Here is a 15,035-nt window from a genome sequence, read left to right on the forward strand (position 1 = left end):
TATACCACAAAATAGCCACTAAAATGTCATTTTATGCTAAAAATTTCAACAAAATATTGTAAGAACAATCACAAATTTAATTCAAACCATGTAATATGACTCATTCAAAATCGTTTCTTGGATTGGCCGAATGCAAATTAATTAAACACTTGTTTTGAAATATAGGTTCAGCACCGAATTGAAAGGCCATTTGGAAAATGAGTTTATAGTCCGGACCACATTCTCGTGATGGCTTCTTTGTCGATAAGCCTCTTGACTTGTCTCTGGGCGGACAAAGATGTGATAAAGGCACCAAAATGTTATAAGACTTATTTTCATCTGATGGGTACTCGCACCAATAATCTATCTACACATAAACAAAGTTTTGTATTGAAAAATTAGACAGAAACAAATAAATTTATAATAATAATATAAGTTAAAATTAACTAATTAATTAAATAATTCAACACTACAATCAAACCGTAGCCAAAATGAAACATGCCATAAGTCCATAACTATGGGCTATTACATCCTAGTACCCATTTCACACTTTCAAATACTACTTGTGGATTACTCTTATCATTCAAAAAAGGAAAAAGAAAAATAGTTAATTGATTATATAATCCATCACCGCATTTAAACCGTAAACAAAATGAAACATGACGTAAGTACAAACAATGAGTTTTTTTCCAAAATGGTCCCTCGACTATTGCTCATTCTCAATTTTGCATTTCGACTTTCAATTGCACCTAATGTGGTCCCTCGACTTTCAAAAACTCACCCAATTTGGTCCTTCGTTACATATTCCGTCAAATCAGTGTTAAAATGGAGGGTATTTTCGTCCATTTACCTATTGTTAGCCTAATAAACATTGAGAAATAGTTGAGAGACCGTTTTGAGAATAGTCAAGGGACCATTTTGGGAAAAACTATTTTATTTATTTCATTTTTGTTTATTTTCATTTTTTACACTCTATAAAATTAGAATTTCTATACATTTTTTTCTTACAAATATAAATAGTTAAAATCGCGCAATCCAACCTCAAAATTTTTAACTTTCTTTACAGACTTTTCCCCTCTAAATATACAAACTATTCCTATGAAGTTTTACAATAAGTTCCGTAAATTTCATAAATACTCATATACTTTTTTTTTTAATTTTTTATGTTCATAGACAATCAATCACTATGTATCACATTAAATATTACTTTTACCATTGAAAATAATATTTTTTTTTCAAGCGTAGACACCCAAAGAGTGTAAAATGTAGGGAAAATATTGGACCGAAAGGTAAATTTTTCTAGTAAACTTCTCAAGTGAGCCGAAAGTAAAATCTCGTCAATGTTTCCTGCAATATTTTCTGTATTTGATTTCGAAGTAATTATTAAATTATATATTATTTTACATTATTTAAGATATTGTATGACTTTTATATGTTTTCCTCTTCTTATTTTTTTTATTAATTATTAATTATTAAGGCAAGTATAATTTATTTTGTAATGTGGACACATTATTTTTAAAAATTTTGATTTAATTAAATTATACCTTAATTATAAAAATCCTACCTAATAATTTTAGTATATTACACGGGACACAATAATTATTATAAATAATGTTTAATAATTGTCAATTTGTATTCAACAATAAAATTTATAGTTAACTTTTAAGTCAATCATAAAATCTTTTGTGCTGTGGGCACATTATTTTTAATTATTTGAGTTTAATAATATTATATCTTATTTATAAAAAATCCAAAGTAATATATTTAGTACTACGGATGTGACTAAGAATTATTTTAATCGGTGCTTAAAAAATGAGCATTTATAAAATTTATGAAACTTATTGTAAATCTGCATAGGAATAGTTTGTATATTTAGATAGAGGGAAAAAGTCTGTAAAAAAAGTTAAAAATTTTTAGGATGGATTGCACGATTTTAAGTATTTATATTTGTAAGAAAAAAATGTATAGAAATTCTAATTTTATAGAGTCTAAAAAATGATAATAAACAAAAATGAAATAAATAAAATAGTTTTTCCCAAAATGGTCCCTTAACTATTTCTAAATGTTTATTAGGCTAACAATAGGTAAATGGACGAAAATGTCCTCCATTTTAACATTGATTTGACGGAATATGTAACGAAGGACCAAATTGGGTGAGTTTTTGAAAGTCAAGGGACCACATTAGGTGCAATTGAAAGTCGAAATGCAAAATTGAGAATGAGCAATAGTCGAGGGACCATTTTGGAAAAAAAACTCTACAAACAATTATATAATAGCGGGATTTACTCAATTCATACCCTCAAATAATTACTATGAATTTCTAATTTCATCTAAAAAGATTAGCTAATAAATTAAATAATTCAACACCACATTTAAACCATAGCCGAAATGAGACAAGCCATAACTGCGGTCTAAGTATGGCCCTCGAAGTTGCCCTCATTGTTAAATGGTCTGCACCTTAGTCTTCGTCAACCCTCACTCAACTACCACCTTGCCTCACGTTCAACTGTTCAATTTCTATTTGAGCAAATCCTAATTTTAATCATTGATTATTGTAATATTGTTACATTTTGTCATACATTTTAAATTTTACCATGCACGTTAAATTTTAACTTTCATTTTTTTGTCACATATAATCATCCGTTTAAAATTTTGTCAATTCATTGTTTCATACTAGTGACTAACATGTATTTGTTTTATTCAATTAAAAATGCTTATGAAATAAAGAGAAAAATTCCATGTTAGTACAAAAAACTTGAATAATGCAATTATATGTTAGTCTATCTTTGTCAAATGTAGAATAAAAAAAATTTAAATGGAAGAAGATGATTTGTGAAAAACAAATAAAAGTCAAGTGATGGAATGATATTATAAGGGAAACTATACATCCATGTCATTTGACATAGTCAGTGGACCTGGTTGACCGGCATTTATCCAGGGTACGTGTATCTAACCCATATCATATAATATAAAATTAGAAATGATACTATTATTGAAAATCAATTTTATTATATTACCTGAAAAATGAAAGACAGGAAAACAATATACGTACACTCTGTTCAATGAGTAAAGTACACTCTGTTTTTAAGCCAAATTTGTGGATTTCTCGTCCATGAGCCTACAGTAGTGATCGTACATGGCAGGCTCAGGCAGGTGGTGGTTGTTGGCGGCGGTGATGTTGGTGGTATCAGTATCAGAACCTGCGTTCTCCGACCCACAAACAAACCAAATAGGCAACCTGGGTTGCGGCCCCTACAATGCTTCCGATGCCCCAGATTATACCAGGGAACTCAACATCAGCTTTGCTGATCTCAGAAACCAATTATCCAGCGCCAATAAACGCTTTGCCACCTCCACTCAGCGGGCTGTCTACGCAATGGTACAGTGCAGAAAGTACCTCTCCACTGCGGACTGTGTGGCCTGTTTCGACGCCGCCGTGATAGTAACCCGAAACTGCCCCATCGCCACCACCTCTGCTATTGTCATATTTGATGGCTGCTTCCTCAGGTAAATTGAAGTATGCTTCAATTCGAATTTTAGTTGAGATAGAGCACATGCTTTAATCATGTGACTAACGTTGTTATGTATAGGTACCAGGAGAGTTACTTCTACGATCAGATTACAGATCCGATTACAGAAGGAAGCTATCCAGTTTGTGGTAACCGAACCGCCCGCAACCAAGATATTTTCAATGCCACAGCACAAGAACTACTAAATGAGCTTCTACTTGCAACGCCCAAAATTAATGGCTTTTACGCTGCAGTAAAGCTTCAGGAGGAATCTCCTGGTGGTGCTACCATCTATGCGGTGGCGCAATGTGCTGAAACCGTGAGCGAAAGCAACTGTCAAGATTGTTTGTCATTAGTTTACAATAACATAAAGGGTTGTTTACCTAATTCTGCGGATGGAAGAGCTGTGGATGCAGGATGTTTCTTGAGATATTCAGACACCCCTTTTTTTGCTGATAACCAGACAATTGACATAGCACCCCTCCTAGGAAAAGGTATATATATATCTATATATATAAGCTAGGATATAACATGTTATCTTTAATTTCTTAAGCACTGAGTCTTGGAAGCATCACCTAACTGGTAGCATCTTCTCCAGGGAATAGTTCAGGAAAGAAGAAACCTATTCTTGCGGGTGTAGTCGGTACTGTAGGGATCATTTTGGTATTAGCAGCCCTTTTCCTTTGGTATCTGCAATCAAGAAAGCAAAATGCTTGGATTAGAGGTGAAGCTCCTTTAGTGGCAGTCATCATATCCATTCTTCATATTTTAGATCTGTTAACTTATATATGGACTCTCTTCTTCTATATATAGGCAATATTTTGGGGGCAAAGAGCTACATATATAAAGATTTGAAAGCTGCAACAAATGATTTTAGCGAAGAAAATATACTGGGCAAAGGTGGTTTTGGTGATGTATATAAGGTGAGTAACAATTCATGATAGCAGAATGAATGAAATTTAAGGGCACTCTGATGTTCTATGACTAAACTGCAGGGCACCCTACAAAGCGGAGATGTGGTGGCTGTAAAAAAACTGACAACAATTTCTAGTAGAGCAAAGGCAAACTTCGAAACTGAAGTTAGTCTTATTACAAATGCGAATCATCCCAATCTCATTCGTCTATTGGGATATTCTGGCAATGGAAAAGTGCTCATATTGGTTTATGAATATATGAAAAATGCCAGCCTTGACAGATACATATATGGTACTCCCATCCTCAAACATTATTTCTATAAATAAACTTTTTCCCGTACATCCATTTCTCATGAATGAATTGGCAGGAGAGAAACGAGGAATGCTAAATTGGAAGCAAAGGGTTGATATAATTTTGGGTACAGCTAGGGGTCTTGCCTATCTGCATGAGCAGTTAGACGTATGCATCATACACAGAGACATCAAATCCAGCAATATACTACTTGATGACGAATTCCAGCCCAAAATAGCTGATTTTGGTTTAGCAAGACTTTTACCAGAAAATAAGAGCCATCTTACAACTAAATTTGCCGGGACTTTGTAAGCTGACCTAAGCCTAATTAACACCCTTATTTTATTTTACACATTAATTTCCACTTAACTATTGCTTGTTGTAACATAACAGGGGATATACAGCGCCAGAATATGCAAATCATGGCCATTTATCAGAGAAAGTTGACATCTATAGTTTTGGCATTGTCATCCTAGAGGTCATCAGTGGGCGACGGAGCAGTGAGTTACAAGTTGAGCCTGTAACTGAGTATCTCCTAGAACTGGTAATTTCTTGTTTGAAGAAGCCACCGTTTTATCTTGATATATTATTCAACATTGACTTCTGTATATATGTATCATTTTATAATAAATACAGGCATGGAAATTGTACGAGAATAATGAACATCTTGGACTGGTGGACAATAATTTAGACCCAAATGAGTATGAGGTAGAAGAAGTGAAGCGAATGTTGGAAATAGCACTTGTGTGCACCCAATCACCTTCAAAAATAAGGCCAAGCATGTCAGAAGTGGTGGTCATGCTTTCAAGTACTGATGCCTCAATAATTCAAAAACCCCAAAACAGGCCTACTACTATTACTGATTTTAGTAAGAAGATAGCTACAACTACAAGCAGTTCAACACTTACTAATGCCACCATTTCATTTTCTCGTTTCTCAGGCCGCTAGCTACGCCTATTTTGATCTGCTAGCTTGCTTGTGTATGTATAAAGAAATCCCTAGTTTAAGAAATAAGATTAGATAAAGTAGTAAAAATTTGAACATTTTAAATATGATGTAGTCCAAAGATATTACGAGATAGTTTTCCCAATTCAATTTGTTCGGTTAATTGAATACTGTCATTGTCAACAGATCCCCAAGTAGATAATATGATTGGCTTCAAACTATTCTTTTTTTTTTCATAGTATTAAAAAATACTTGGCAAATAAAAATATAACATTATTTTGTATTATTACTTTGATATTTAATTACAAGAGAGTGTAAAAAGAACATAATGGACAATGTAATGAATATCAATTGATGAATTTGAATGTAAAAGATCTTTGCATTAGAGAAAAAAGACAATATAACTTATGAAATTATTATTTTTTAATGTATTGTAGACACATATTTCTAAATTTTTTGAATACTACTAACTCTATTACAAATGCAGCACACAAAAGTGGGTATTGACTTCAATAAGGCTCAAACCCACCACCTCCCATATAAAGGGAAGAGTTTGATGCCACTGGACCACAAGGTCCTTGGCCACATATTTCTAAATTAAAGAAATGCATATATATCTTCTTCTTCTTTTTTTCTTTTTTTTCATTTTTGTAACTACTAATTTATTTAATTCAATAAGAGTAAAATAGAATGATCCACTTCAACTTGTTGGATTATTTGGATACTCTCTTTGTCAACCAATCCCCAAGTAGTTAATATAATTAGCTTCAAACTATTTTTTTTTTTAATTTTTTCATGGTATTAATAAAATACTTCGTAAATAAATATATAACATTATTTTGTATTATAACTTTGATATTTAATTACAAGATAGTGTAAAAAGAAGATAATGGACAATTAATAAATATCAATGGATGAATTTGAATGTAAAGAATCTTTGCATTGGAGAAAATAAAGACAATATAACTAATGAAATTATTTCTCTTATTTAATTTAATTTTTTGATAATGAATACTTTTTTCAAATAAAGGCATTGTAGACACATAATTCTAAATTAAAGAAATACATATGTATCATTTTTTGTTTTAACTACTAATTTATTTAATTTAATAAGAGTAAAATAGAGTGAGAAACTTAATTATGTCAGATTTGATTGGGATGGGATTCAAAAGACCTTTTTTTTATTATTATTATTGAAATCAATGAGTAAGTTAATAATTAGATAAATTTGAAAATCAAGTAAAAATAAAAATCTAAATAATTTGTACTATCCATTTGATTTAATAATTTGACTGTCATTTTTTATTCACATTATCGGTCTAACTTTTTTTTTTTTTTTTTTGCACTTATTAGTATAGTAGATATTTTTCCCAAATACAAGAATTGTGTTGGTTAGCCGTCGACGGCTCAAAAATCAGAAAACAAACCAGACTTTTACTCACATTCAATTGGGACCATCATAAAAACTGGGACCATCATAATTAATTTGGTGAAATGATATTTCAAACAAAATTATCGAACTTTAAATTTTCTAAAATGTTACAAAATGAATTAAATCGATAAGCAATAAATTCAATTCAATTAATTAGTTCATTGTTATCTAAAGAATACACTCCCTTAAAAAATATTGTAAGAACTATTATAAATTTAATTGCCAAAGGCCTTCTGGTCAAGCGGCATAGTTGTGGCCTTGTGAAAGTATGTATGAACAGATACTAATTGTAACAGAGTCAATAGTATTCAAAAAAAATCATAAATTTATAATTCAAACCATGTAATTAATATGACTCACTCAAAGTCGTTTCTTAGGTTAGTTGGCCGAATGCAAATGAATTAAACACTTGTGTTTCAAGCATTATAATTATGTAGTGCTTAGAATTTGGTTCAATGAACAGTTTCTTAATTAGGTTCAGCAGAGCACTGAAAGGACATTTGGAAAATGAGCTTATTATAATGGCATGGGTTTGTTGAAGAGGAACCAGGAAAAAAGAACAAAAAAACAAAAAAAAACAAAAGTGGAGCAATGGGTGGAGAAAGTCACTCAAATTTTATAAGACTTATTTTCATCTGATAGGTACTCACACCAATAATATAGAAAAATGATATATGTACTAGCGTGGAGTAGAATTCCCGCAATCTGTACAAATTTTATTAAGGGGAAGATGAGCAGAGTTTTTCTGGAAATAAAAAATACTTAGGGCCGAACCTTTTTAGCTTGTGTGTAAAATCTCCTGCTCATCCAAAGTATATATAGGAGAGATGAAATTAAATAGCATTTAATTATACCATTCACACTGGTTTTAAAACCGATCGGTAACCTTCATAACAGACAAACATTAATTTGAAAATTAATTATATTCTAAAAATTAAAATTAGAATTAATTTGAAATTAATTCCGTAAAATTAGAATTAATATTTCATAACAGTACTTCGAGTAGTACAAATGAAGAGTACTTCAAGCAATACTACGAGGAGTACTTCGAGCAGTACCTACGAACAATACCCGAAAAATTACGAACAAGGAGTCAAATTCTCGTTAAATCCAAGCAATAGACTCTCCCCTGTGACTCTTCGGTATTTCAAACGAAATTATGAAAATTTAAAATTTCTAAAATGTTACGACTGATAATGAAATCGATTAAATTGATAAGCAAATAAATTCAATTCAATTAATTAGTTCATTGTTATCTAAATAATTAATACACCCCTTCAAAAATATTGTAAGAACTATCACAAATTTAATTCAAGCCATGTGATATGACTCATTCAAAGTCGTTTCTTGGGTTACGTTGGTCGAATGCAAATGAATTAAACAGTTGTCTTTCAAGCAATAATGATTAATGGAGTGCTTAGAATTTGGTTTAATGAAAACCTTTCTTAATTAGGTTCAGCAGCACTGTAAAGACATTTGGAAAATGAGTTTACTCACATTTGGAAAATTAGCTAGTTGATTAAATAATTTAAGGTTGCATTCAAACCGTAGACAAAATGAAGCATGACATAAATGCAGAATATTATACAATAATAAAATGTATCCAATTCATATCATCGAATAATTACTACAAATTTCTCATCTAATCTAAAAAAATTAACTAATTAATTAAATAATTCAATACTGAATTAACCGTAGCCAAAACGACACAAGTCATAACTTCGGTCAACTATGCATGGCCCTCAAAGTCACCCTCAATGTTAGAAACTTAGAATGCTCACTGCTCAGCACCTTAGTCTTCGTCAACGGTCAACTACCACCTACCTCACGTTCAACGGTTCAGTTTCTACTTATCCTACTTGTATTCCGCTTAATGGTTAATACACATCAGTTTTTACTATAAAAGAAAAAAAAAACAGTTCAATTTCTATTTCAGCAAATTTCAATTATTACCAATTCACTGTTTAATGATATTGATTGACACCTAATTTCATTATTTAATTAAAAGAGTTTAAAAGACAATAATGGAGTTTTCAAAAAAAAAAAAAAAAGAGAGACAGTAATGGAAAAATTTACATGTTGTGACAAAAAAGTTGGATAATGAAATTATATATTAGGATGTGTTTGGTTAGTGGGTTTAGGCATAAAGTATGAGTATCAAAGTGATTGTTATTGTTTGGTTCATAGATTTTTAGAATACTATTATGGGTTTGAAATACTCCATTAATTGAAAAACACATATCCTAATGAAATAAGGGTTTCATTCCCCTTTATCATTTTTTTTCTTAACTATTAATAATCATTCTCATTTCACCCTACTACCAAACATGCAAAATACTTTCACCAAAACTCATTATCCTTACCAAGTATTTGATACTCATACCGATTCCGATTCCGATTCCGATTCCATGTGTGAACCGAACACACCCTTAGTTCTCTTTGTTAAATATAAATCTACCCCAAATCATATTGACATGTTGTGACAAAAAATCTACCCAAATCATATTAACAACCGAGGTTGAATAATTTATAATTCACTGAAACTTATCTAAATTGGGCAATTGGCCACTCGTGGTCCTCCACTCAATATATTTTACCCGCGCTCTATTATTTAAAGCCATGCAAATTTGTGTATTTCTTCTCCGATCCTTGAGCCTAGCTACAGTGGTCGTACATGGCAGGCTCAGGCAGGTTGTGGTGGTTGGCGGTGGTGATGTTTGTGGTATCCGTATCAGAACCTGCGTTCTCCGACCCACAAACCAACCAAATAGGCAACCTGGGTTGCGGCCCGTACCATGTTAGCGATGTGCCAGATTATAACAAGGAACTCAACATCAGCTTTGCTGATCTGAGAAACCAGTTATCCAGCGCCAACAAACGCTTTGCCACCGCCACTCAGCCGGCTGTCTACGCAATGGTACAATGCAGAAAGTACCTCTCCACTGCGGACTGTGTCGCCTGTTTCGACGCCGCCGTGTTAGTAACCCGAAACTGCCCCATCTCCACCACCTCTGCTATTGTCATATTTGATGGCTGCTTTCTCAGGTGAGTTGTAGTATGCTTAGCTGCTTTTTTTTAGTTGAGATGGAGAATATGCTCTTGAACATATAATATATAAACATTAATGTGCAATCCAAATATCAGCTTAAAATTTTAGTTGAGATTGAACATATGTTTCAATTTGGTATTAGTGTTAACCATGTAAAAGTTTATGGGTGTGAATCTCTGCGTCCATCAAAAGTAATTACCCTACGAGACAGCTTAATCGTTTAGTTAAGATGGAACACATGCTTTAATTCATGCTTTGTTCAATCCTGTATGTGCCTTTGTTTGTTTTAATTTGTATAGGCGCCACGAGAGTTACTTCTTCGACCAGATTACAGATACGATTACAGGAGGAACCTCTCGAGTTTGTGGTAATCGAACTGCCAGCAAACAAGATATTTTCAATGCCACAACACAACAACTACTAAATGAGCTTCTTCTTGCAACGCCCGGAATTAATGGCTTTTACGCTGCAGCAAAGCTGCAGGAGGAACCTCCTAGTGGTGGTGGTGGTGGTGCTACCACCTATGCGGTGGCGCAATGTGTTGAAACCGTGAGCGAAAGCAGCTGTAAAGATTGTTTGTCATTAGCTTACAATAACATAATGGGCTGTTTACCTAATTCTGCGGATGGAAGAGCTGCGGATGCAGGATGTTTCTTGAGATATTCAGACACCCCTTTTTTTGCTGATAACCAGACAACTGACATAGCACGCTTCCTAGGAAAAGGTACTAGAATATGTTTCTTAAGCACTCTGTTTTTGTCCTCACTCTGTAAATACGAAATGAAAGTTTTAATGTTGGAAGCATCACCTAACTGTTAGCATCTTCTCCAGGGAGTTCAGGAAAGAAGAAACCTATTCTTCTTGCGAGTGTAGTCGCTACTGTTGGAATCATTTTGGTATTAGGAGCCCTTTTCCTTTTGTATCGGAAATCAAGAAAGGAAAACGCTTGGAGAAGAGGTGAAGCTCGTTTACTGGCTTGGAGTTATCATATCCAATCTTGAAATTTATAAATATAATGCTGTTTATTACCCTTAGCTTTCTGCTAGTTGATAGATAGAATGAATTGAATTTTCACTGTTTGAATTGGTTAAAATTGTTTAGTTCTGTACGTGTTAACTTATGGAATGCATGTCTTCTACCTTCTACAGGCAATATTTTGGGGGCAAAGAACTACATATATAAAGAATTGAAAGCTGCAACAAATGATTTCAGCGAAGAAAGTATACTGGGTAAAGGAGGTTTTGGTGATGTATATAAGGTGAGTAACAATTCATGAGGGCAAATTAATGAAATTTAAGGGCACTCTGATGTTCTATGCCTAAATTGCAGGGCACCCTACAAAGCGGAGATGTGGTGGCAGTAAAGAAACTGACAGCAATTTCTAGTAGAGCAAAGGCAAATTTCGAAACTGAAGTTAGTCTTATTACAAATGCAAATCATCCCAATCTCATTCGTCTATTGGGATATTCTGGCAATGGAAAAGTGCTCATATTGGTTTATGAATACATGGAAAATTCCAGCCTTGACAGATACATATATGGTACTCCCATCCTCAAACATTATTTTCCATAAATAAAACTTTTCCATCCGTTTTTCATGAATGAATTGGCAGGAGAGAAACGGGGAATGCTGAATTGGAAGCAAAGGGTTGATATAATAATGGGTACAGCTAGGGGTCTTGCCTATCTGCATGAGCAGTTGGATGTATGCATCATACACAGAGACATAAAATCTAGCAATATACTACTCGATGACGAATTCCAGTCCAAAATAGCTGATTTTGGTTTAGCAAGGCTTTTACCAGAAAATAAGAGTCATCTTACAACTAAATTTGCAGGGACTTTGTAAGCCTAAGCCTAATTAACACCCTTATTTTTTTAATGTTAATTTCCACTTAACTATTTCTTATTGCAACGTAACAGGGGATATACAGCGCCAGAATATGCAATTCATGGCCATTTATCAGAGAAAGTTGACATCTACAGTTTCGGCATTGTCATCTTGGAGATCATTAGTGGGCGACGGAGCAGTGACTTACAAGTTGAGCCTGTAACTGAGTATCTCCTAGAACAGGTAATTTCTTATTTGAAGAAGTAGCGTGTTTATCTTGATATATTATTCAACATTGGGCGTTGGTATACATGTATCATTTAATAATAAATACAGGCATGGAAATTATACGAGAATGATGAATATCTAGGATTGGTGGACAATAATTTAGACCCAAATGAGTATGAAGCAGAGGAAGTGAAGAGAATGTTGGAAATAGCATTGGTGTGCACCCAATCACCCTCCAATCTAAGGCCAAGCATGTCAGATGTGATGGTCATGCTTTCAAGTACTGATGCCTCAATAATTCAAAAACCCCTAAACAGGCCAACCACTATTAATGATTTCAATAAGAGGATACATACCGCTACAAACAGTTCAACACTTACTAATGCCACCATTTCATATTCTCAATTCTCAGGCCGTTAGCTACGCCTATTTTGATCTAGCTAGCTAGCTTGTGAATTGTGATGTGTTTGTATTTATTTATTTATAGATTTTTTATCCATAAATAAATATAGATATGTACTTCGAGCAAAATATAAGCATTTCTGTAAATAAATGATTTTTTTATGTTACAAAAAAAAAAAAAAAAAAAAAAACACGAAAATTTAAAGACTTGTGAATACCTAATATCATGAGTTTTCTCAATAGCGTATTAGATTCTCTGCAAAAGGAATAGTTCCCAATTTTATTTCTAGAAATAAAAAATCGAAACAGACAAATAAAATAAGTTTATTCTTTGAAATGTTAGTTAGTCTATTTCTTGACTTATTTTATGAGCTAATCCTGCTATAATAATAGTATTTTTGAAGAATAATGGAACAATGCTCTTTACTACTTTGCTTAACACCTCTTCCATTGCAAAGGCTTGACAATCATGTTATAAATTTATAATATATGCGATGCATCTTTATGAGGTACGGTTACATGGTGTTTCTAGTCGGAAACAACCCATGGTCGGAAACTATGGAACGGAACTTTTTGGCGTTTATGATATGATTAATTCTATGTGAATTTCTCATTAAATTTCGTGTTTTTATCTTTTATTTGTCTTTAATATATATATATATAAAACAGGTTTCAAGCTACTCCACTCCCCCATTTTATGTGTCTGGTTTGATTAACGAGACTTGACTGGAGTTATTTTTAATTCAATTTTTCACAATATACAAAATTTATATATTTAGAAACTACACTAAAATTATTATCAAACACAAAAAATTAAATTTAAAAATAAATAAAAAATAATAAAGAAGATAAGCAAAGAAGAAAGAGTTGGATTGACCAATAAATAGTAAGTAGTAAAGATAAAATGGGAGTGAGGGAGTATAATGGAGTGCATAGAATTTGGTGGAAAGAAAAACTTTCTTGAGCTTAAGGTAGCATTGAAAATGATTCACCAGCAAAGGGCATTTGAAAAATGAGTTTAAAAGACGATTTTTGTGGGGATGACTTCTATGTGGACAAGCTTCTTGACTTGTGTATTGGGTTTGTTGAAGAAGAGGGAGTAAACGAAAGTGGGCCAATGGGTGGGAAAAAAATGTGACGAAGGCACTAAATTTTAGATAAACTAATATTCATACAAAATGTGCACGTGATTTAACCTCACTTAGACTCGAATTCACAGCCTCCCATATGAGAGAATAATTTGGTGCCACTGAACCACCCGTCGTTATACGGTAGAGTAGTGGACCATGGTCACAAAACGACGCCGTTTCATTAAGTAGGAGAAACGGTTGCCGTAAGTCGTAACGGAGCCCCGTAAAGGATACTACAGTTATCATCTTAAAAGATACTGCCTCACATTTGTTTTTATATTATCAAATGAAACTGTAATTATATCGAAATGAAACTGTAGTTGCGTTGAAAGGAAATTGCAGTGTATATAAAATGAAACTGAATAACAGTTTCACATTTTTTGAGTGTATATTGTCCAATGAAACTATAGTTATATCGAAATTATATTGTAGTTGTGTTTAAAGGAAACTGCAGTGTATTATAAAAGAAATTGTAGTTGTTTTGAAAGGAAACTGAATAACAGTTTCACATATTTGAGTGTATAATGTCGAATAAAACTGCAGTTATATCATAAAGGAACTACAATTGTGTTGAAAGAAGGTAACTGCAGTGTATAAAGTTAACGACGCAGAACGAAGGCCGTTTCAGCCGTTTGTTTTCATTAATCAAAACGACGTCATTTTGATGCATGGTCCACAATCCATTGTGGACCGCGGTCCATAGTAAAATTTGCGCTGAACCCCAAGACCCTTGGCCAATTAACTGATATCTTATTTGCATATAAATAGACATGCATGCATATACTCCCTCCGGCCCATTTTATGTGTCTGGTTCGGTTAACGAGGCTTGACTGAAGTTATTTTTAATCTAATTTTTCATAATAGTAAGTTTAGTATTAGTATACAAAATTTATATATTTAGAAACTACACTAAAAGTACTATTAAACACAAAAAAAAATGAAATTTAAAAAAAAATACTAAAGAAAATAAACAAAGAAGAAAGAGTTGCTTTGACCAATGAATAGTAAGTATGACAGATAAAATGGGACACAGAAGGAGTAGCAAATTATTGTGTGGATCATAGTCCACATAATGCTGTGTAGACCATAACAACAAATACATTTTTAATATACTAAATGTACATTATTTTTATATTGAATGTATATTATTTGATAGTATGGTTCACATAGCTGTATGGACCATGGTCCACACAATAATGATGACATGCATGTATGTTTTATACGGCAAATTGGTTTCAGGCATGCAGTAAGTGAATGAAATGTGAAAGTGCAAATTGGTCACTAAACAAAAAAAAAAAAAAAAAAAAAAAAAAAAAAAACCAAAA

General features: G+C 32.8%; 2 protein-coding genes across 3 annotated transcripts; both read left to right on the forward strand.

Moving 5' to 3' along the window:
• The first annotated feature begins 3,004 nt into the window (after nucleotides 1-3,004).
• Nucleotides 3,005-5,807, forward strand: LOC116013610 (cold-responsive protein kinase 1-like). Its single transcript, XM_031253458.1, has 8 exons — nucleotides 3,005-3,486; nucleotides 3,570-3,982; nucleotides 4,087-4,212; nucleotides 4,302-4,411; nucleotides 4,484-4,694; nucleotides 4,771-5,002; nucleotides 5,088-5,238; nucleotides 5,331-5,807. The coding sequence occupies exons 1-8, from the start codon at nucleotides 3,116-3,118 to the stop codon at nucleotides 5,640-5,642; spliced, it is 1,926 nt and encodes a 641-aa protein (XP_031109318.1). The 5' UTR covers nucleotides 3,005-3,115; the 3' UTR covers nucleotides 5,643-5,807.
• Nucleotides 5,808-9,706: 3,899 nt separating this feature from the next.
• LOC116013609 (cysteine-rich receptor-like protein kinase 2) lies at nucleotides 9,707-12,730 on the forward strand. Of its 2 annotated transcripts, none has more exons than XM_031253457.1 (8): nucleotides 9,707-10,116; nucleotides 10,420-10,844; nucleotides 10,952-11,077; nucleotides 11,269-11,378; nucleotides 11,450-11,591; nucleotides 11,733-11,964; nucleotides 12,043-12,193; nucleotides 12,287-12,730. In XM_031253457.1, exons 1-8 carry the CDS (start codon nucleotides 9,746-9,748, stop codon nucleotides 12,596-12,598), a joined length of 1,869 nt encoding a protein of 622 aa, XP_031109317.1. In that variant the 5' UTR covers nucleotides 9,707-9,745; the 3' UTR covers nucleotides 12,599-12,730. The 2 variants fall into 2 exon arrangements, with proteins under 2 accessions (XP_031109317.1, XP_031109315.1); XM_031253455.1 differs by having other exon boundaries at nucleotides 11,450-11,660; nucleotides 12,287-12,728.
• Nucleotides 12,731-15,035: the final 2,305 nt, after the last annotated feature.

This window comes from Ipomoea triloba, chromosome 3, assembly GCF_003576645.1.
Source record: "Ipomoea triloba cultivar NCNSP0323 chromosome 3, ASM357664v1".
Taxonomy (NCBI): domain Eukaryota; kingdom Viridiplantae; phylum Streptophyta; class Magnoliopsida; order Solanales; family Convolvulaceae; genus Ipomoea; species Ipomoea triloba.